We start from the raw sequence: 22820 nt of genomic DNA, 5'->3' as shown, positions 1-22820 counted from the left end.
TGGGGCATATATTGGTATTCGGCAAGTGGAGTGTCTCTCTCTGCTTCCTGATCACCAAGTGAGCTGCTTCCCCCTGCCACACCTGTCCGCCATGATGTTCTGCTTCACTTCAGGCCCCAAGGAATGGAGCAGCTGTCTATGGAGTGAGACCTCTGAAACTGTGGACCCTCAAGCAAACCTGCCCTCCTCTAAAATTGTGCTGGTCGGGTATTTTAGTCGTGGCAGTGAAAAAGCTGACTAAAAAAATTGTACTTGGGGGACATCGGGAGTGTTCTTCTAGGACTGGAGAGTTGAAGAGAAGAGACAGCCTCCAGGAGGAGCCGTCCTTGGGCCCAGCAGTGGCGGTCTCTTGGTTCTATAACAGCTGGAAACACGGGGACCTTTCCTGTGCCCTATGACTCAGTTCTGCCTGATGGAGAGAGGTTAAGACAGAAGGGACCAGGTCTTTCTGTTCATCTGGTCACTTTTAAGGGAAAGGAGACCTTAATGACTGTTCTTAAAGGGCTGAAGTCCAACACCAAGGCTGCCAACGTCTGTCTGCACAGCAGCTGGGCTGATGAGAGGACGCCACAGCGGAGGAGCCAGCCGGTCGCCATCTCTTCCTCGGCGCTTCTTGGGGCTGTCAGTCTCCCCGGAGGTCTTCCGGCCTCCCACCTCCTCCAGCTCTTTGTTCATCCCTTTACTTTGTTTTCCTGGTTATTTTCCCCAAATTGAATCTAATGTGACAGCGCACAGCTCAGGGTCCTCAATGCTGCCCCACACAAACCCTCTGTGCTAAGAGCCATCTCTCAATGCTGCCCCCCTGCTGCAGCTGGACGGGGTGCTCTCTGCCTCCAGACTCTCAGGCAGCCCCCGTCCAGCCTCCCTTCCACTTCCTTGCCCTGAAGACTCTGCCCTCGTCACACCTGCCGCCCTTCTCTACCCCTTCCCTTCAAAATCCTGCTTCTCCTCCACATTCAAACGCAGTCAGCTCTGCAGAGCCTTCTAAGATATTCCCAGAAATTCTGTGGGTGTGTTCCCCCTATCCTTTCTATACGTCTCTAATATCAAGTAAAACAATTAACCGTGCACACAGCACTGAGCTCGTTTCTCCTTTTACTGATTTTAAGCTCTGTGAAAGGAAGGATGGATCCTTGCCTTTTTAAGTATGGCAGTGTCTACAAGAGCCTCTTGCCTAAGGTGAGTATATTTATATTTAAACATAGCCAATATGTTTACATTTAATTTTGCCCAACAACACACACACACACACACAAACATACACACACACACACACCGAAAGATCAGGTGGTGAAATTTTTAATTTCGTATATAATTTAAAGGTAAAAATTAGGAAATAAGCACATCTTGAGAGGACAACAAAAAATAATCGACTCTCCAAGAAGAGCTCGCAGATTGAATCTTACCCACCAGTTAGATCAAGTCTGGCTCAGCAAATAATCACAAAGCTATGGTGGGTGAATGCTAGTGAATTAAGCAAAGAGTTCCTAAGATTTTGAGGCCTTTGGCTATTTTTACATAGGAGCGATAAAGCATCAAACAATTATTCAGTTAATGCAACCAAATAAAGCTGCCAAAGAGGAAAGACTGAATTATTCTGAGATCCTCCAAATTATTCCGAGACCTCTGTTGTGGGGTCAATCCGTGGCGTCACTTGCTGTTTCTATGACCACAGGCTGAGACCCCAGCCAATAACCGGGCTGAGTTGGATTCTGGGAGCGTGGCTCAGTCTTTTCTGCTAAGTGTTACTAAGAATACAAAACCCCGCAGGTTATCATTTGGAAGAATGTGAAGCAGATTTTCATGCCTGCTTGTGTGTCTTGGGAAATCCCGAGACGAAATATCATAACTGCAGAAGGAATCCCACAGGCAAAGGAAGCCCAGAGATCAAAGCTTTCCCTGACAGGAAGACAAAGACTACATATGGTCCCCATCAGCCACAACGCTCTCCCAGATCTTGACCGGATCCAACGAGGCAGCAGAAGACCAATCCACTCTCCTTGATAAAGAAGGGCCCTCCTAGCCCTTCTCCCCGCCTCCTCCCTTTCACACACATGTTCCTGCACGCACGCGAGCACACACACATTTTCTTACACCAAATACTAGGTGTGAAATGTTGAAACCACCTACTCTTAAATCTCTATTTATTTATTGGTACTGGGGATTAAACCTGGGGGTGGGGGAGCTTTAACCACTGAGCCACATCCCCAACCCCTTTTATATTTTTTGTTTTAATATGGGGTTTCCATAAACTGGTTGGGGCCTCACTAAGTTGCTGAGGCTGGTTTCGAACTTGTGATCCTCCTGCCTCAGCCTCCTGAGCTGCTGGGATCACAGGTGTGCACTACCACACCTGGCACTACTCTTGAATCTTGATCATGTTCCTACTTTAAGTCAGTCCAAACTGACCAGGGGAGCCGACATGCCATGCAGAATTCAGTTCACCACTTACTGGTTCTTCTGAGGGCAACATGAACCACACACCACGTCAATTTGTTCCTTTTAACAAAATGTATTTGTGGAAAATCCCCGGTTGCTGCATTTCCTTGACTCTGTCTCCTCTCTCATCCGGGCATCGTTCAGGGCTTAACTATTTTGCTGGACTTTAGGCTCAGCCCTTCCGTGTTATCTCATTTAATTTTCACAAGACACTTATTAGGCAGATGCTGTTCTCATTCTAAAGATCTTCCACCTGAGGCTCTGAGAAGTAAGTCGCCTGTCCACACCAGCGCAACTCCAGGTGGATAAGAGTTGCTCTGAGTTCTGAATTACCATGCCAAGTGGTTTCCCCAGTACTTCTGGTGAAGTATTTGAGGATGGAGTTGCTGCCATTGAACAGAAACCTCCAGCTTTTACAGGTACATGTATGTATTCATCTTTGTAAAGAGCCACACATCTATGACACTTCCATAACTACTACAACCACTTGTAGATTGCTTTTAACATTTTAGGGGTAAAGGACCTATTCAAAGATCTAGAGTCAAACCCCATGAAACCCAGGTTCAAGGGCCCTGACTTCACATATCACCCTCCCCCTTTCTTTCCATCCCTACTCCCATGGTCAGGCAGGTGGGTAAGGGACTGCATCCTAACTGGTAGCCATGCAGCTCAGGATGGGTCTGGAGACTCTTTGCCCACCTGCCAGGTGGGCCCTCCCTCCTGGGGAAGAATGCACCTGTCAATCTTTCACCTCCATAACTTCATCTTGGATTCTGGTTCTCCACCTAGTTCATGGACATCCTAGCACCCATTCCCAGGCTTCTGGGTAGTTTTAAATTTAAAAAAAAAGAAAAGCACTCCCTATTCACATGCAGACCTTTAATAACACGAAAGAGACGACACAGAGTTTCAAATACTAAATCACCTTGGCACTTTCCATATTAGTGTGAGTGACATACACATTACTAAAGGAACAACGTGTCTTTGGAAAGCAAGCAGGGATGGGGCCGAGTTTGTTAAGAGAAAGTCAACAGATGCCCAAACACTGTTGGGACATTCTGTGAACTTCTTCTGGCCAGGGCCAGCAACTCCCAACGTCCACACCTTGACTGGTGGTGCACAAACAGGACGCTGAACTGGTCTCCTTACTTCCCCAAGAGGAGGAATCCATACAGAAGGATCTGGGAATGTCCTCTCTGTAGCCTTCTCTGTTTGGGATGATGGAAAACGTGAGAACTTAAAGGCTTCCTCTCGCCCTCAGAACCCCACAGCCAGAGCAAGGACAATGACCCAGTGGGAGGGTGGAATCTATGCAGAGCTTCATGCTTTTTTGAAGCATTTCGCACACATTGTTCTAGTCAGTCCATGCAGCAGCCTGAGGAAGAAGAATCCATCAGGAACTTGCCCAGGACCACATGGCTGGGTACTGGGATCACGGAGGCTGGAAAGCAGATGGCAGGTTGGTCCAGCATCTCCAGCAGGTCACTGAACATCTGTCCCATGGTCACCTACTCTGACTTCTCTCTCTCCACATTCGGGTTACTGGTCAGTTAGCAATTCAGTTAACAAGATATTGATTTCAAAAGAAGAAAAACACAAATTCTTCTTTGACAACTATATATAGATATAAAAATAAATGTGGCACTCTTTATTGCTTCTTTATGGATGTCTTTCCAAGATGAAAAGACCCTGCTGGGGAACAATTCCTCCACCTTTTATTTCTATGTGCACATAATCCTCCTTAGTAATAGCAGAGCCTTCACACTGGGAAATTATTTGCTAGATATTTCTCACTGCTTCGTAGCTTGGCCTGTGGATTTCTCCCAGATGTAAGACATGTGGGCTGCTGTAACAGAACACAGCGAATTCAAAGAGATGTTTCCCAGATGTGGAAGAGGACAGCTGTCCTCAGCAGTCTGTCACAGGGCCAGCTTTGGGCACTCAATTTTCCCGAGACCCTTTTCCACTGCATCTCACCATAGCTTTTATATGACTGAAAAAATATCCAGGAGGTTGACCAGATAGCTGCATAAAACACCAAGATGGTAGCCATGGAAAAGTAGAGATGGCCCCATGCTACATGATCATGGAATGGTTTTCGAGACTTTGCCAGCAGAAAGTGGGGTGGGATCCACTCTCAGATGTCTTCAGGCAGGTGAAGGACTTCACAGCAAGGATGCCATCTCCAGCGTGGGGCTCATTCTGCTCTGCTCCGGTCTGGCATCTGGCATGCCACTGAGTCCTCAACATGAGCAAAGACAGTAGAGATCCTGCTCACACCACTTCCGTCTTGTGAAGAATCACTGGTCCCACGTGCTTATTTGGGGAGGTGACTGGGAGAAATGCTCGTTCCATGCCAGGTTTAGAAAAATCTGGAAAAATACTCTGTAGTCGTGCAAACTTCTGAAAAAGAGTGAAACAAAAGAAACAAGTCAAGAAGCGAACAGCTGGGGAGATGCTGCCGTTGTCAACTCTATTTAAATGCCATTCCCTCAGCACTGGCTGGACAACCCACGCAGGAAGCCCTCTTCATGCTGGTCACCTCACTCCCTGTACAAGGCACTTGCGCAATTTCTCTGCTGCTTCCAAACGCCAGCCAGAGATTGGCTGACTAGGGATGGCAGCCCTTTCAAGCCTCTAATGTGAGAGATCTGTATGGAGAGTTGGTGTGGAGGGAAGGGGCCAACAAGAACCAAAGTCGCTCATTTTACAAATGGACCGATTGGTAATTCTAATTATCTTCTTATATGCAAATAACCCTGACAACCAAAATGGAAGCTCCTTGGGGCAGGAACAATGTTTGACACCTTTGTAAACCCCAAAGAGTTCCTGGCATAGAACCTTGAGTACAGTAGGTTCTCATGAGAGTCTTTTGTTGTTGTAGTAGTTGTTGTTGTTTTGCAAACATATTCTTCCTATTTAAAAATATTGGGGGCTGAGGGTGAACTCAGTGGTTCAGGGCTTGCCCAGCATGCACAAGGCCCTGGGTTTGATTCCTGACACTGTAAAGCACAAAAACCCTTTTCACTTTAAGAATTTTTGTTTATATTCATCAATAGAAATCACTGAGAAACTGATGCATCCAGAAAAATCCTGGTCCATTATGTAATGACTCAGTACCAAATCATGAGTATCATGAAAGTATAGTCCCTCATGTTTTGCTGTGGTTATGAAAGACGAGTATTTCATCTTGTTGTAAGATATTTTTTTTGTTATTTTTAAGTTTTTGATTCCCATACAATAATTGTATCTATCTGTGGGGTGCAATGGGGTATTTGTTGATTGACTAATATCTAAAAATAGAAATCAGAGCTGAGTGCAGAGCCAGAGAGTGCATACAAGGTACAGTGGGTGACAAGAACCAGCTCTGGGGTAGCTCCTGCGTAATTCTGTCCTGCCCCTAGCTAGACTGCCCTTCCTGGTGGGATGGATCACTTTCCAGTGGGTCAGGGCCACAGCTGGCCCTGCTCCCCGACAACCATGGTCAGCCCAGGTGAGCAGCCGTGCAGAAAGAGGCTGGGGGTGGGGTAAGCTGGAGTCTGTGACCAGCAGCTCAAGGTCACGGCCAGGATGCCCAAGCACTGCCACACCAGGGGACTTCCTGTGTGCCCCCATGTTCTCAGGTTAATTCTCCAGGAGGGAGTGAAAATACCAAATATATAGAGGAAGAGTCCCCAAGAGAAAACCAACCAGGGCCAGCGAGGGGACAGGTCCACCCTGAGTGCTGGGCTTGCTCCCTCCTCGCGGAAGAACAGGCCTCCGCCCGGGATGTGGTCGCAAGGCAATTTCACCACCCCGACTAGGAGGCGCCAGGGGGTCAGCAGGTTCTGCTGGTGTTTCTCAAACTTCCTCCACGTGCTTTCCAGAGTTCCCTGGGTGTGGCCACATGACCCAAACAAGGTGGACGACCAGGGGCCTCTGAAGTGCGGGGTTCAGAGAAGGATCTGGCTCCCCATTATGGAGTGAGTCACACTATCTACAAAACATCCCGGGGTTGGTGCCCCGGGGAATGTCTTCATGGTCAGCGATGATGACACAGATACTCACGCAAGTGAAGATGATGAGTGTCAAATAGAAAATGACCAGAGAGAGGAGGAGGACGATCTCAGCTCTGTATTTATGAAAGGTTGCTTCCTTAGGCTCCTTAGGGCATCCTTAAAAATAAATCAGAAAATAAGAAGGGGTAAGTGGAGCCTTTCCAACAGGGCTTTTCTACCACGATAAAAAGCTGAGGATGCTTCCTTCTCCCTTCCTCGCCCAACTCTCCCAGTCCTACCCTTGCTGTCAGGAAAAACCATAGTGATGGTTGTGGCAATGCAGCGCTCACAGCCACCCTGAGCCACCTGCGGGTGACAGGCTGTGCAGACAGGGTCTCCCGTCTTCAGGGCCCATCTGAGTATGCCGGTACTACAGATAAAGCAGCCGGGGCTCAGGACTGAAGAAAGTCTGCTCCGGGTTTATCCTGCCTGCAATTCAGAGGTGGGGCCAGGCCTGGCTCTTGTCTTCACATCAGAGAAACCACCCTAAGTGTGTGACTCCATCAGCAACCTTAGCTGCTTCAGGTCAGGTAGATTGCTAAGCGTCCCCACCGCAGGGGGACTGGGAACTCTGCAATGAGGTGGGCGAGCTGCCCTGCTATTGCCCAGGTGAACACATTTTGGTAGAACTGAGCTCTCCCACCAAGCCGGGCAGAAAAGGTGGAGAGAAGGGCTCCCTCGAGATGGTAAGGCCAAGGCTGCAGCTTGAAGGAGGCCAAGGACCGAGGCTGCAGGCCCCTGCCCTAGAGCAGCCAGGAGGCGCAGGCTCCTCCCCCCAGGTGCAGGCTCCTCCCCCCAGGCACAATAGCCAATGTGCCAAGCAGGAAAACAAGTCTGGCACAGGCTGCGGGGTGGCTGCTGAGACAAGCTACTTAGAACCCGAGCAGGAGCGGGCACTTTGTGGTGCCCAACACAGATCAGGCTACCCCAGGCAGTGCCATAAGCATTTTAAAGCGATGTCTCATTTAACCTTAGCAACAAGCCTATGTCCTAGACATCACTGCCCCCATTTCAGAGATGAGAGAACTAAGGCTTCCTGTAGAGCAATGGAGTGCCCAAGGCCACAGGCTAATGAGCTTCAGAGGTAACAGCTGAACCAGATCTAAATGATTCCAGTCTGACCCCTTAACTCCTAGGCAGCACATCCTCGGGAAGAAGCAGTGGAGGAAATGTGCTGCGCTCTGTTCGGCCCCTCTCCACTCCTACCCGTCTCTGCTCTCCCCTGCAAGATTGCTTTCCCTGTGAATAATATTAATTGAGATCCTACTGTATGCGGGCCAAAGCAAGCTCTCTTAGGGGAGACAGGCAGTAAACCAAACCATACACAGCATGTAGGGTGTAAAAACCAACCAGAATACAGGCTGGAGACGGAGAAGTGTGTAAGAGATGTGCGTGTGTTCGTGCACGTGGGTATGACAGCGAGAAAGTGCAACCACTGCCCCTTTAGACAGCACTGTGTTCTTGCGAGCGTAGGAGTACCGTCTGGACTCTGATGGCTTTCAGATAACTGACATAAGCTACTGTACACAATCAGGGACTCTAGGACACATTTATCATTTCCGGCCTTAACCTCCTAACAAGTGCTGGGCAGAAGTCACTGTGTCGATTAAGGCACATTCCTGCGTAGAATTCAGCCGCCAGCCCCAGATGGGATCAGAGCCTCAGAGCTAGACTCTGAAAGAGAGGATCGACTTCCGGACCCACAGAAAGGGCATGCATGTGTTTTGCAAGAGGCAAACAAGTCCAACAGGTCACCTCACCTGTCACTTTCAAAATCACGGTGGCGCTGACGTTTCTCTGCCCTCCCAGCTCCTGCAGAGTGCACCTGTATGTCCCCGAGTTGCATGTGGCAGTGTTTTTGATCTTCAGGGAATAGGGACTGTCCACGGGAGCCTCGGAAGAGTCGTTCTGTCCCCTCTGACCATGGTTCGGGTCCTCCTGAAGCGTGTCCGGTGTCTCCTCACTGCCCTGAGGGAGCTGTGGAGAAACCACGACAGCTCATCACACTCTGTCATCCAAACCTGCGAGCGCTGGAGCCCGCATTGAGGTTTTCCATCTTGTTTTCATAAAACTCATCCAAAACTCATGTTTCTAAAGCAAGAAAGATCTGTTGCTTTTTTCGTACGTGTGAATTCTGGGGGAGGAGGAAAGAGCTGATAAAAACTTGCGAGGGCTCTATTTTCCTTGGAATAAGATCAGGTCTGCATTTTATGATTTCAGCACCAGGATCCCAACTTCCACCCTATGGAAGGGAGAGTGTCACTGAGGATGGTGGTGACAGGTCGGACATGACTCACTTTGGATTCAATTTTGCTGCTGTTGGTTCTACAAGAAATGTTCTCTTGTTTTCTGCAGAAACCAACTTGCCCCCAGATGGGTTCTTGGTTTTGGATCCCAGTCTTTTATTTGGAAAAGTCCCCAAGTCTCTTAAGAGCAAAATCAGACAACTGCAAACAGGGTGCAGGGAAACAAGGCCGCCCGTCACCAGCCGCCTCCCGGGGCCGTTCTTCTCCACCCAGGGGGAGAGGACGACAGGTGGACAGAGGGCCACAGAGATGGCACGGTCAGTTCCTCAGGTGGTCACCGTAAGCCACGTGTGGAAGGGCCGTCACAGCACCACAGACCAGAAAAGGAATCTGGCTGTTTTTTCTCTTCCTAAATTATCCTTGTGACTCGACTGGTCGGTGTTGCCAGCATGTCCTACTTCAAAGATGTGACACACGGCCCATTCGCCGTCCTACCCAGACATCATTTCATTTTCCAGTTGCTATATCCCTGAAATTTTAACGCTTCTAGGATGGTTTTGCACCAACAGTGAGGCAAATCGTTGTTTTGAGTCTCGGGGACATGCTTCAATGGGAGCATCCCCGAGCAGCCCCCGCGTGCCCTTCGCTGCTTGGCTGGGGACCTGCGGGGGCCCTGGATTAAATGGCGTCCCTTACCTGTCCCTAGCATTGCAACAGCACCCAGGAGCTGCCTTAGGGAAAGAGACAAATGAGCAGGCCTCACTACCACTGTCCTGGCCAGCACCTGGGGCGGGGGGTCAACCTCCTGTTTCGGGAGCATTCTTTCTGCAGTGCTGCTGTTCTAGAACGGACTCAGGGCAGGGAAACAGATGACCAAGGTGTTAGGGGAGCAGCCTGTGAAGGAAACTTGATACCCGCGCCTGCGTGCGCACATACATACGCACACCCTGTTCCTGCTTGGCTTATTAAGTTAGGGACTGCACGGCAGGCCACCCACAGCTCAGGTACCAACCTTTGGTGCCGGCTGCCATTGGGTAGAGTGGACTACAGAGACATCTGGTGGCAGATTTATCACTCACTCCCCGCACCAGGCTGAGACAAATGGCCCTGCCCAGGGTGAGTCTGTGGACATAAATCCCATTTCTTGATGGTCTTTCTTGTGCTTAAAGGCTCCTTCCTAAATAATCAAGAAAAAGACTCAGGCCTTTGGACATTCAAAAATAAGGCCGTAAAAGGAAAGGTGGCCAGGGAAGCTGGGAGGGAATGAAGAGCATCCAGGTGATTCTAAAACATGCTGGAATTAGCACAAGGTTTCCAAGTCCAACTGAACCACAGAGTCAGGGGCCTGGCTAGTCAACAACCCTCCTCTCCCCTCTGCTGCCCAGCAAAGCAGCTTCCTCCTATCAGGGTGGCCATGAAAAACCATCTGTGCCCAGCTGCCCTCAAGGCCAATCTGAGCTCATTAAGCCACCCCAGACTGCACCCTCTCAGGGACACAGCATCCTGCTTCTCTTTGCTGAATCAACCTCCAAACACAAACGTGGCTGCAATGACCATTTGGAGATGAACTACCTCTGGTCTTCTCCTGGGGACTTCCTCTCCCATCCAGGGACCCCTCCCTCAACTCAGAAAGAACCCCCTCCCCCAGCCCCCAAGTCAAGATCAAAACCCACAAAGCTCCCTGCAGCTGGTGGAAGCATGAACAGTGGTCCCTATTTACATAAAGAGGCCCCACAATTGAGCCAGGTGTGGGAACCCCCTGCAGTAGCCTCCTATCAATTGCAGAGGAGAATTCACTCTAAAAATGGGCAGCAGCAACAACAAAATGTTGTCAATAGTAAGATTTGATGGTAAGATTTCCAGGTGCCTCTGGCAAAGCCTATAGTTATGTTCAAACCGCAACACAAAGGCAGGGTGAGACCACAGGAGGACAAAAAGAACACTCCTCGGCATGTCCATAGCCAGCACTCTTGCTTTTTGGAGCCATAATTAAAATAAGGGTTACCTGAACCCAAGAACCATGAGAGGCTGAAAGTTGGTCTGATAACTGAGATGGCTACTATGTGACTAACAGGCAGGTAGTGTATATAGCATGGATACGCTGAACAAAGGGATGATTCATGTCCTGGATGGGACAAAGTCAAAAGTGTGAGATGTAGCTTTTATGTTATTGTTCCACGCTCAAAGCAAAGAGGGCAGCAGGGTTATCGTGGAAGTTCTTACGCAAAAGTTGAAATGATTCTCTACAGACATGTGTCCAAGCACACGTGGCTCTTCCTTGTCTGAAGAGTTAGCTGGGGCAGAAGCAGACTGAGGACTGAAGGAGAAATTCCAGTGGGAGGAGAGCAGAGGAACAGCAAATGGATCCTCAACTTTGCTTTGTTTTATGAGTTCTTATAAACACTGGAGCTGGCTCCAAAGCAGCCACTGGCAAGAAACACTCTTTAAACATTCCAAATCTCAAAGTGTTTCATTGCTTCTCTGCTAAAGCATTTAGGAAATAGTAATTCATAACAAAAGGAACCCTCAGATTCATTCACAGCCAAGCATAATTGCCGGCAACTATTTAATGCACATTTCACAATGCTAATATTGTAGCAAGCGTGCTCAAGCACAACACAATTTGGACAAATTAATTCCTCAAAACATTCATTCCAACGATGTTTTAAGAAATCCACACTCTGTGCATTAATTTTTATGCTGACAATTTTTTTTTGTGCTGAATTAAATAAGAGCAAACTATGGGCTATCTCTTTTACAGAAAGCCTCAGGACTCTGATTTGTCTCAAGGTCCCCACTTTGACTGAATAGCCTAAATACCATATCTTTTTATGCAAGAGAGATTTGAACTTAAGGAAACCACAAGCCCTAAATTAAAATAAACTCTCTTTAGTTTGCTGAATACTATGTCAAGCAAATACACATACTGATTTTAAGGGCATGTGAATTAAGTCTTGTGTGTGTGTGTGATGGATAAATTTGAATTAGAACAAAAACTAAAATACATGCATATGGCTGAACTTGAACCAGCATTTCAGCCAAAAACTATTGTAACAAATGCCCTGTTACAAAAGTTTACATAATTTTATCCAAATACATGCTCACGTCCTAGAGATTACCATATTTCAATGGACCAGAGGGCAAGAGTTCCATTCCAACAGCAATGAAAGGGTTTGATCCTAAACCAAAATCCAACTTTATCATTCATTAGCTCTTACAATGTGATAGAGGGGCTGCAGTTGTGGCTCAGTGGTGGAACACCTTGCCTAGCACGTGGGAGGCACTAGGTTCGATCTTCAGCACCACATTATAAAGATAAATAAAATAAAGGTATTGTGTCCATCTATTAAAAAAAATTAAAATGTGATAGAAGCCTAAGAGAAAAGGAAGAAATCTTTTTTTGAGGGGGAAAATATGTATAAATAAATATGTATAAAAAAATATGTACAAATAAATATTTCATCTACTTGATCAAACATATTTAAACGTAGAGACTAAGCATTTAAAGGTGACATTAAATTAATCTGCTGTATTCCAACCACATTGGAGCAGCTTTTTTTTAATTGCATTTTGTGTGCACTAACATTCATGTACCTTGGTTTCTAACTCAATTAAAGTGCCAATATAATCCCCATTCATCACAGAAACAGCTTTTTATAACGTGCAAAAGAGTTTGGCTCGGAGGTTGATGTCGTAATGAGGGGAGAATGTATGAGCATTAACATCGTTTTCTTCTAAGTGTAGTTTTATTAGAAAAATGATTTTCCTCTTTGAAATTTACTGGGTCTAACAGACAAGAGCTGGATTTATGGCTGTTAACGAGAGTTACGAGCACAGCAGAGACGGCATAATTAAAAGCACAGTCCTTGGAGTTGGGACAGAACTGGAAGCAAACCCCACGCCTGCCACAGCTCCTTCTGCTCTGGGCCAAGGGTCCACACAACTCCCAGGCTGGTTTGCTCCGCTGGGACCAGGGGAGACTGCAGCTCACAGCAGGGATGAACATATTGATGAGGATGCATCCAACCCTAAGAATGGTACCAATCACACGGCAAGCCCTAAAAACGCTACTGCTCTCTTAGCCAAGGTGTCATTCAGAAGACTCAATAGGTCCTTGCACACAGGATGGATTCAAAAAGTAGTTTCTGCATAAATGAGCGAATTTCAGAAATCATGAGACAGTTACAAGAGCGCTGGCTTTGGAATCCAAAGGCCTGAAGTCAAGTCCCAGTTCCCCACCGGTGAGCAGGATCATGTTCAGTAAATCCCTTCACCTCTGAGTTTCATTTCCTTATCTGAACGGGCGTCATTAGAAGAATCACAGGAGAAAACACGCAAAAGCACTACTTAGCTGGTAGCGTCGGTAAGAGACGTGTCATCACTGAGTTCCCTATGCCACCCACACAGCTGTCATTCCTTACAGACATTTCCTGTCTCCTCTTGGCTGTCCTAGAAGTCCCAATCTTTGTCTAAGGGGAAATTTTTTGTCCACTCATCACGTCTTTCCAAAATACTCAACACATTCTGAATTCTCTAATACACCATCCTAAAAATGCAGCAGAAACCTTTGAAGTGGGACTTGAAGGCGACCCTGCACCACGCATTGTTCAGGACAATCATCCTCCTTCCCTCAGCACCCTGTGGGTCAGAGGCATCACGACCAGCTCCGGTCCATGTCCTGTACAGAGCTCCACACATGGTTTTAGAGGAGACAAACTTAACTCGGGTCTGACATCACAGATACTGGTTCTGATGGGCACACGCCCCAATCAAAGCCACCGGAGAATAATCAGACATTTGTTGACACGGCAGAACAGAGGCACGGTCCTTGCCTTGACCCAAGTCTGCAGTTACCAGCTACTGTTGCATAGCCACGTGGAGGTCGGCAGGGAAACCAACGGGGAGGGAGAAGGGTTGAGAGATGGGAAGCCACCAAGCTCTTGGGAGGTTTATTTGCTGGGGCTTCTGTAACAAAGCAGCACAAAACCAGGTGGCTTAAAATAACAGAAAGGTCTTCTCTCACAGGTCAGGAAGGCAGAAGTCCAAACCCAAGGTGTCAAATTTATTTCCAAATAAAGTCACAATTACAAGTACCCAGGGTTAGGACTCCAGTGGTATCTTGTGACTGAAAGAGTCCTCATTGATGGGGGTACCCTGTGTCACCACATGAGTGTGACACACAGGAAGCTGTCTCCTTGTGGCTCCAGATTCCAGAAAAGGTTACAAAGCCAATCCTGCTTTGTCCCTTGGGCCACCTGCTCCTTAAGGAATGAGACCTCAGGCCCCGGTTGGACTCAGAACTTCTGTTCTCCAGAACTGACCCAGAAGGGCTGGCCCTGGGTGATTTTGAACTGTTTATTACAACTAACATCCTTCTTGCCACAAATGGTTTTCCCCATCAGGACCCATGGTCCTAGACAGCCACCAGCTCTTAAAATGGAGCCACTCTTAGGAGACCTGGGACAGCAAAGTAGTTGGTGCTCCAAGAAAAAGTTAAGTGACAGTAACAAGCCTGGGGGTCCCAGGCGTGTGCTGGTTCCACAAGGCACACACAGGACCTTTACCCAGGGGCAAACCCAACAGTGTCAAGGAAACTTAGGGAAGTGTCTTGATTTAGCTCTGGACTGAGCTCAGAGCTGTTTATAGAAAATACAGGATTATTGCAGAAGTGTCCAGGAAGGGGCCATGGAACGGTTTCAGGTGGAGGAACCCATCTTTGAGGTAATGGATCTGTTTTTACTCCTGCCCTACATAAAACCTTCCCCTACGTCACTGTCACCTCCTGCAAACTTCCCCCTTTTTGTGTGGTGACAGAACCAAGAACGAAACTGGGACAATCCAGTCCTCATGTGATTTAGGTTCCTCCTTATATTCATGGAAAACAAGCGGGGTTTGGTTTTTCTATTTCACCCTTGGCTCCCCGGCTTCTTTCCTACCCTCTTTTAAGCGGAAAGATTTTAGCTATTTGACTCAGACCTACCACCATCCAAAGGGCCACCATTCTCAAAGGACCTGGTTAGACTCCCTCCACCGGCTTTGAGGAAGCCTCTGCAGATCCGCACAGATAGGACCAGTGACAAAGAAAAGCCCAAGACAGAAGGACGTTCCAAGGTGTATCTGAGTCTGAATTTGAATTAACCTAAAGGGAACATCACGGCATTGACCGAACGGAACTGCCCCTGAGACTCCTCTGGGTGAACTCCTGCCCACTGCCCTGAGAAATACGCGTTTCTCCAAATAGAGTTTGCCTCGTATCATTCTCTTCACTTAAAATCCTTCAATGGCTTCTTACTGCTGAGAGGAGAAAGTTCAAGGCACTATATAGTTGGTCATTCAAGGTCCCTCACAATCTGTCCCCAGCCTACTTTCTAACCTGATCTCTCAGCCATCAGCTGTGTCATTCTCCCTTCTAGATCACCAGGGACCCCACTGGGCTCCAAAAGACCGCATGCATTCCCATGTCCATGCCTTTGTTCAAGATGCTCCTCTGGCACAATTCTGCCAGTCTTGGGGTGGCCAATGCCAGCCCCAGGACTTGGCACACGTGGGGGACCTACAAAGATTTGCTAAATAATAAAAGTATACATATAAGAGAAACAAATTTATGTCTTTCATAGTCTGACCTAAGACAGAACCCTTTCGAGTGATTCCATCAGGCCGAGAGCCCAGGCACCCATGGGGATGGCCTGATTTTCTGTGATTCTAGTGCATACATTGTTTACACACTTCAGTTTTCCTTCAGTTTCGACCTCTATTTGATGTCGAAACATAGTCTTAAGTCCAGTTTTGACAGATGGCATTCTAAAATGAAGAAGTGCACTAAGTGGCATGTGTTGGCTCCTCTGCGGGTCCATCAGAGTCAGTGGCTGATGACATCGGCCCCAACCGTTCCTCAACTCCAGCCCCTCCTACAGCAATCCCTGTCCTCAGCGCCCGCGCCCTTTAGGTCATTATCACACAAGATGGTCGAGACAGAAAATCTAAGTCCACTCAACAGGAGTTCATCGACATACAGGGAAGATAGCTTCCTAACGAGTCAAGGACAAGAGAGATCTGCATGGTGACTGTCCCTGAAGTAGCATCGCGCAAGCCATTAACCTGCTGCCCAACAGTTCCCTTAACATGAATGTCAGAAATAGAACACTCCCCGGGTGGGTGCATGGTCTTCCGCAGCGGGATTCTTCCAGATCTGCTGAAGTTCAAGCCTGACCTATTCTCTGAAATCACAATCTTGCTTCCTCTTTCCCCCTTCCTTTGGAAATCATCTAAATAAGACACTCGTCTTGTGACACATGACTGTCCTCACCCCCACAGCATCTCCCAGAGACGACACTGGATATCCTCTTTCGCTTTGTATCATTACAGGTCCTCAGGGCTCCTCCACATGACACGAGATGGCACTGCACCTCCCCCTAAGTGCACGTTCATTATTATTAGCAGAGGACTTCGACCGTGCCCAAAGCCTCCGTCCAGCACTGTCCTCTCTCTCCAAGGAGTACAGCTTCGTTAGCGAAGCCAGGGCCGTGCCCCCCAGCATGGAGCACGGGCGCAGCCTTCCCATGCAGGGTCTTCCTCCCGCAGACACGGTGAGGTGCTATGCCCTCTTATTCCAGAATTCAAACAAAGAGCGATGGATCAAAGTCTATTTGCATATGTTCTCAAAATACCTCCCCATAGAACCATAATCTAGTAGAACTTTAAAGGCTAAATTGAACTACGATCCCTGTGGATATAATTTATTAATTTTTCTAATTCTTCTCAATCACCCATACTGCTTTCTAAGATACATGAAAGGAAGGGATGATCCCCTTTGGGGATCCCAGAGAGGAGGCCTGCAGCCCATAGGAAGGAAAACCGAGCTAACGGGAGCTGGACTAACATTGTCCACCTTGGGCTTTGCCTCTGACCTCCTGTGTGTGTCCGTACTGATGCCCTCTGACCTCTCTCATTGCATCTCGGAAACAGAGAATAAAAGAATAAAACAGGCGCTGTTCTTTCCCAACTCATCCTAATGTTACAAACACTAATTGGATACCGTCTGCTTGGAGTTTGGGGTAAAAGGCAAATGATTAAAAAAAAAAAAAAACCCAAAAAACAAAAAGCAGATGGTTTACATGGGTCCTTTGTTAACCACAAGTCATCAGTGCCAACTGGACAGTGACAGGATGCTCTCTGGTGCCTGAGGACAGAGGAGTGAATGGAGTTTTAAATTATGAGTCACCACAGCCATCACTGTGATCTGCAGAAGGCCTGCAAGAATGTGAAGAATCTGGCAGACAGTGGGGGTGGGGGGAGGCTGCTGCACCTGCCCCACCCACAGCCCACTCCCAGGTCAGAAGCCAGGACAGCGAGGTGGAGGGAAGCCACAGGAGCTTAGCCGGGCCTGGCTCCAGGGCTACCCTCCCCACTTTACAGGTACCCCTCCCCTTCACTGAAACACTTTACCAGAAAGCTGTAGAAAAGCAACAAGATGCCTAATCTTGTGTAAAATGAAGTCTTTCAGTATTTCACCATCAGCCTGGTTTCCAGAATGCTCTATCCATTTCTATTGTACAAGTGCAATCAATGCAAAAGGGTTGAAAAATAACAAATAGCCACACAATACGCTCAGGCCTGCGGAAAAAGCACTTGAGGAATAACACATCACTTCCAAGGCTCCTGATTAGTTCACTGGCACAACACGGCTCTTCCAGCCACAGTTTAGGGCTCAAAAATAACCATGATGTGCTTCTTCAGTGAACCTATTCCATGGGCCAAGGGGAGGGAAAACCCAGAATGCCTAGAGACTACTGCTTTTTTTTTTTTTTTTTGGACAAAGTTTTGAGAGACCTTCAGGCTAAATCTTGCAAGAACTGTGTGTCCAATACATATAGAGTTACATCATCAGCTGACATCCAAGAAGTCAAAGGTTAATTGCTATGGTTTACTGAACCATTCCAAACGACCCTGAGCAAGAAGATTTAACTTGACAACTGTTTGAACTCCACAGTCTGAAATTTCATCTACTCGGCTCACGAGTACTTTTTAATTACTCCCCTGGGGATATTAATAATGTTTTCTTTTTTTAATTACTCTCTGGAAGGGACAGTGGTTTCATGTTTTCCTCCTTCTTTGAGATGACTAAGTCCATGCCTGGTTAGCCCCGGGACATTTTTATTTTCTTTACCTTAAGTAATTAAGGTAGAAGACAGAGATATCAGGGCCGACTTCTGACAGCCCAGGATTTGGACTCAGAATGCTTTGTTCAAATCAACTCCACCACTGAGCAAGCAGTGTGACAGTGTGATCGTGAGCAAGTCATTTCTGTCCTCTGGGCTCAGTTGCCTCACCTGTACTGTGCACCTGTAGGAGCAGTAATAGTACTGACCTCCTAAGTCTGTATTGGAAGGATAGGAATGAACAACATGTTACTATTTACCTCAGAGCCTGGCATATGGCCAGCACTCAAATAATAGTTTCTATAGTATTTTGTTTCATTGCCATTTTTTTGACTATACAGACAATTTTGGAATTGTGTTCTCTGATCTCACAGTGCACAGTACAGTGCCCCAGACGGCAGCACCATCTCCGCTAGTTCACTGAGCACCTTTGCACTTAACAGGGCAAATGCTGGGTACGGCACAGAATGCACAAAAGCTATGGTGTAGTGTTGTCCCCAGGGAACTGACAATCTAGATAGGAGAGAACATGGCGTGTATACACACACACACACACACACATACACAAACACACAATTCCTGTGCTGCCTTGCATCATTTAATGGCCAGTCTCATGTGTAGGTTCTCATAGTACCTTTTACGGTGGGCCAAGGAAGGCCCTGCATTTTGTGGAAAACAACAAACACACAGAGATTTCCTCCCAAGGTAAGACAGCAAATCAGAGAGAGCCAGAGAGCTTGCTGGGATATCACATTCATTTGGCTTAAAATGGAGGCACGATGGTGGCAGACACCCCACTTCAGGAAGGGGAGCAAAGGACCAGCATGATGAAATGGCATCTGCTGGGCTTTCAAAAGCCACGGGAATGGCGTCTTAGAATCTGAGACTGTTCTAGTTGAAAGAAAACCTTTTAAAAGCCTCCCACAACTCAATTCTCTCACAGTGGGCAGCCACACGTTGTTACCATGAGGGCGCTGGCTCCTGCACCCTGGCATGCCCTCCTGGCTTGGCCGTCTCCCAGCTGCAGAAAGGCTGGGGAAGGAGGCTCAGGATAACCCAGAAAGGGGGTGACCACCAATGCCACACACAGCCCATGAAACAGCTAAGTCACTTCTGACTGTCTGAGTCCTTCTTGTCAAACCGCCCCTCCTCCTCCCGTGTCTGTGGTCATCACAGTCACAAGACACACGAAATCAGGACTCTGGGGACATTGCTCCTGTCCAATGCCCAAACCCAGGCCCTTGTTGCTTCCTTCGTGTACCGGCCACAACCACAGGTGGCCCCAGAATCGAGGCCCAATGAGAGGTTCCCTGTCCTTCCAAAATATCTCACTGGGATGTGCCACCTGGGCCACGTTTAGGGGCAGACAGAGGGTTGAGGTCTTGGGGGAACCAAACCCAAGTCTGCCTTGGAGCCGGATGCGGCTGAGGCTGGAGGAGGACGGGAGGGCGTGTCAGAAGGACGGGGTCCTCCAGGTGCAGCCTCCGGAGACGCCCCGACTCCCCCCCCAGGGGGTAGCCAGCCCACCCGCCTGCACCCCGGGCTGCGGCACGGGCGCTTACCTTGGCCCAGGAGACCGCGTAGGAGACCTGCGGGTCCCAGGGGGCGGTGCAGGGCAGGTCCACAGTCTCGGAACACGCCACCTTCACCTCCCGCGTCGCGGGCGCCAGGCTGCAGGCTGCAAGAGAGAGAGAGAGAGAGAGCCGTGAGCCAGCGACGAGAGCGGGTGTCGCGAGGAGGCAGGGGGCGACCGGCGCTCGGGCCCTACCGCAGCTCAGGAGCAGGAGCTGGAGGCCGCGCGACATGGCTGGAGCGCTGCGCCGCCGCCTCGGGTGCCGGCCAGTGGCGCGCTCGCGCCGCGCCGCCTCTTGTACCCCGCGCCCGGGGACTTCCCTGCGCGCTGGCCCCGGGGAATCCCCCGCGGGCGGCGGAAGCGGGCGGCGCGCCCTGCCTGGCCCCCGGTGGCCGGGGCGCCCCCGTCCGAGCCCCAGTCCCCGCCCCCCAGCGCCCAGAGCTAGCGTCGCCGATGCGGCTGGGCTGCGGCGACAACAATCCCCGCGGAACGCCCCGCGCTTGCGGCTTTGCAAACCGCGCTACACGCGTGACAGGCGTTGACCCTCAAAACGAAGCCGGCTTCAGGCCTTGAAGCTGGTTATGCCCATTTTACGGAGGCGAGACCAGATTCAGAGAGGGTCGGCAGCTGCCCGCCAGGCCCAGCCTGTCCGTGGTGACGTCACCGACGAAGTCCGGCGCTCACTCTGGGCCAGATGCTGGGATCATGAGACTGGTTAGATTTCATAGGAATGGCATAATTCTGCAGAGCTTGTCTCCCTGGCTATCCTAGAAGTTTATCATCCGGCCTCTTTAAATTACTTCAGCAAGGGACAACCTCTTCCACTGCAATAATAATTATACACACAGCACACATCCAACACTTTCAGGAAAGACAACTGTAGAAGATGGTGAAGTCACCTATTAATCCATCCAGAAGTCACTTCCATTAGCGTTTTACTGTATCGACTTCCATGCACAGATAGGTATTTTTAATGATTTACTCTTCATACTGACACCCTACTTTATGTTAGTTTACACTTTGCAAGCAGTTCCACATTTTAAAAATTTCAGCATCATCTTATAGTTGGCTGTCTAATATTTTATTGTGCAGTTGTACCACCCATTAGAACCAATTAGTGTTATTTAGGTTCTTTTTAAATTACTAATATTGCAAACAAAGCTGCTATTATTGTGATGTACTTCACTGTAAATAAATAAACTTTTGTTTTAAACAACTTGGGAGGCTGAGGCAGAAGGATCCCAAACTCAAGGCCAGCCTCATCAATCAAACCAAGCCCTAAGTGACTTAACAAGATCCTGTGTCAAAACATAAAAGGAAAAGGGCTGTGAATGGAGCTCAGTGATTAAGCGCCTGGGTTCAGTTGATTTCTTAGAATATATCCCTGGAAGCAATAAGGGGTGCTTTCCAATCTTGTTAACTTGGAAGTAACAAAATTACCTCCAAGAGGTGTCCTAGACCTCTGTTCCCACCTGCACTGTTTGAGGGTGCCTGTCTCCCTTACTCCCAAACCTTTGTCATCTTTGTTCATCCAGGAAGTTAAAAAGAATGGCGCTTTGCGAGGCTTTTCCATGCCCTTGGAAATGTCCGTGCTGATTGACAGTCACCAGTCGTGTGTCCGGGCCTTTTCCCCAGAATCCTCGCCCACTTTTCCTAAATTTTGATCAGGATATTTTTAGGTATACAAAAATAAGTACAGAAGATGATGGGCTTGAACACATCAGTGTACAGTTTATCTCTGAGAAAGTAACATTACTGATACTGGGTGGTCTTCCACCAGCCAGAACTCCTGTCTGCATTTGTGCTTCCTTCCCGCCTTTCTGTGCGTAAGCCGTGGTGCAGACAGGCTGGGGGTGAGCAAGCTCCCTGGCTCAGCACTGCCGTGCTAGATGCCGCCATCTGGCCCCCCAAGTGCACGCACCCATTTATGCTCTCCTCGGTAGAGCTTAGCCTAGTGGCTTTTATTTCATTTTTGCCCATCTACTGAATGTGAACTAGTGGATCCTTTTTGTGTAATTTATACCATATTTGTGACATATGTCCTGAGGTCACTGATGTCCTTTTTGGAGGGTTACCCATTTCATATCCTTTGATCTTCTCCATTAGAGCTGTTTATCAATTCTGGGCCAAATCCTTTCTTGGTTATGTGCATGCCAAATTCCTTCTCTCATTTTAAGATTTGTATTTTCCACTTTGTTTATGAAATCTTTCATGTACAAAGGTTTTTAAATATATTTTAATGCAATCAAAGGTACCAGTCTTTTTATTTATGGTTTGTGCTTCTGGTGTTGTGTTTAACAAATCATTTCCTAGCCTGAAATCATAAGAACATTTTCATTTATTTTCTTCCAAAACCTTTAAAGTCATGCTTTTTCATATGGAGGCTTCTAATCCATTTAAATATGATTTTATGTAGACATCTAATTTATTTTTTTCCATATGGATATCCTGTTGTTCCAATGCGGCTTCTAAAAGTCCTTCTTTCTTCACTGATTTGAAATAACATCTCTGCCACACACAGCTTTCCATGCACACGTGGGCCCCTTCTGAGACTCCATTCGTCTCTCTGGTACTAACACTCTCTCTTGGTTTGATGAAGTTCTTGCTATGGTGATGTGGGGGGAATCCTCTTACGTTTAATTTCCTTTTCAAATTTTTCCTGGTGTTCTTGATTCTTCACTTCACCTTATATAAATTAGAATCAACCCAAGAATCTAGAAAAATCTAGTTTGAATTTTAACTGGAAACATTCAAGTTATAAGTTGCATAAAATTAACGTATTTAGCAATCAGTTTCACAAGTCTGTTGATATTGTGTATCTTTCCATTCATTCAAGTCTTTGAGAATTTTTAAAACTTTGTACAGAGGGGTTTTGCACATCTTGCCATAGAGTTACTCTGAGGTTCTTTTACATCTTTGGCTGCTATTTGCACATCTAGAATCTCTAAACTCTATCTTTCTAGGTTTCCAGTAAATAGATATTTACTTTTTATTACTATTCATTTTAGTGATGTTTATTAATGTTCTTTTCTATTGTGTTCTCAAACTCAGTGTTAGATATTTCTTTAAGTTACAAAAGGCCAGGCATGGTGGTGCACACCTGTAACCCCAGGGGCTCGGGAGGCTGAGGCAACCTCAGCAACTTAGGGAGGCCCCTGTCTCTAAATAAAATATTAAAAAAAAAAGAACTGGGGATGTGACTCGGGGGTTAAGCACCCCTGGGTTCAATCTCAGTACCACAAAGAAAATACAAAAGTTTTTTTCCAAGTTTATGGTTTGGTTTCAATTGTGGCTGCTGGTGTCTAACAGCTGGGAACCCTGGGGACCTCGTCTGTTCGATCCTCTGTTACGTATCAGGAGTTGTGTC

At 47.7% G+C, this 22820-nt stretch overlaps 1 protein-coding gene across 2 annotated transcripts; it reads right to left on the bottom strand.

The window, feature by feature from the left end:
- Window positions 1-3303: 3303 nt before the first annotated feature.
- On the bottom strand, window positions 3304-19775 carry Cd83 (CD83 molecule). 2 transcript variants are annotated; one of them, XM_046453519.2, is made up of 5 exons: window positions 19649-19775; window positions 19443-19558; window positions 8237-8453; window positions 6487-6593; window positions 3304-4839 (listed from the first exon to the last, which is right to left on the bottom strand). In XM_046453519.2, the coding sequence occupies exons 1-5, from the start codon at window positions 19683-19685 to the stop codon at window positions 4714-4716; spliced, it is 603 nt and encodes a 200-aa protein (XP_046309475.1). In that variant the 5' UTR covers window positions 19686-19775; the 3' UTR covers window positions 3304-4713. The 2 variants fall into 2 exon arrangements, with proteins under 2 accessions (XP_046309475.1, XP_046309474.1); XM_046453518.2 differs by having other exon boundaries at window positions 3304-4842; window positions 19649-19774.
- Window positions 19776-22820: the final 3045 nt, after the last annotated feature.

This window comes from Marmota monax, unplaced genomic scaffold (assembly GCF_021218885.2).
Source record: "Marmota monax isolate L192 unplaced genomic scaffold, Marmota_monax_Labrador192_F-V1.1 WCK01_AAM20220418_F8-fsc00029, whole genome shotgun sequence".
Taxonomy (NCBI): domain Eukaryota; kingdom Metazoa; phylum Chordata; class Mammalia; order Rodentia; family Sciuridae; genus Marmota; species Marmota monax.
Note: the sequence above shows the minus strand (reverse complement) of the source record. Positions and strands in the feature narration are given on the sequence as shown.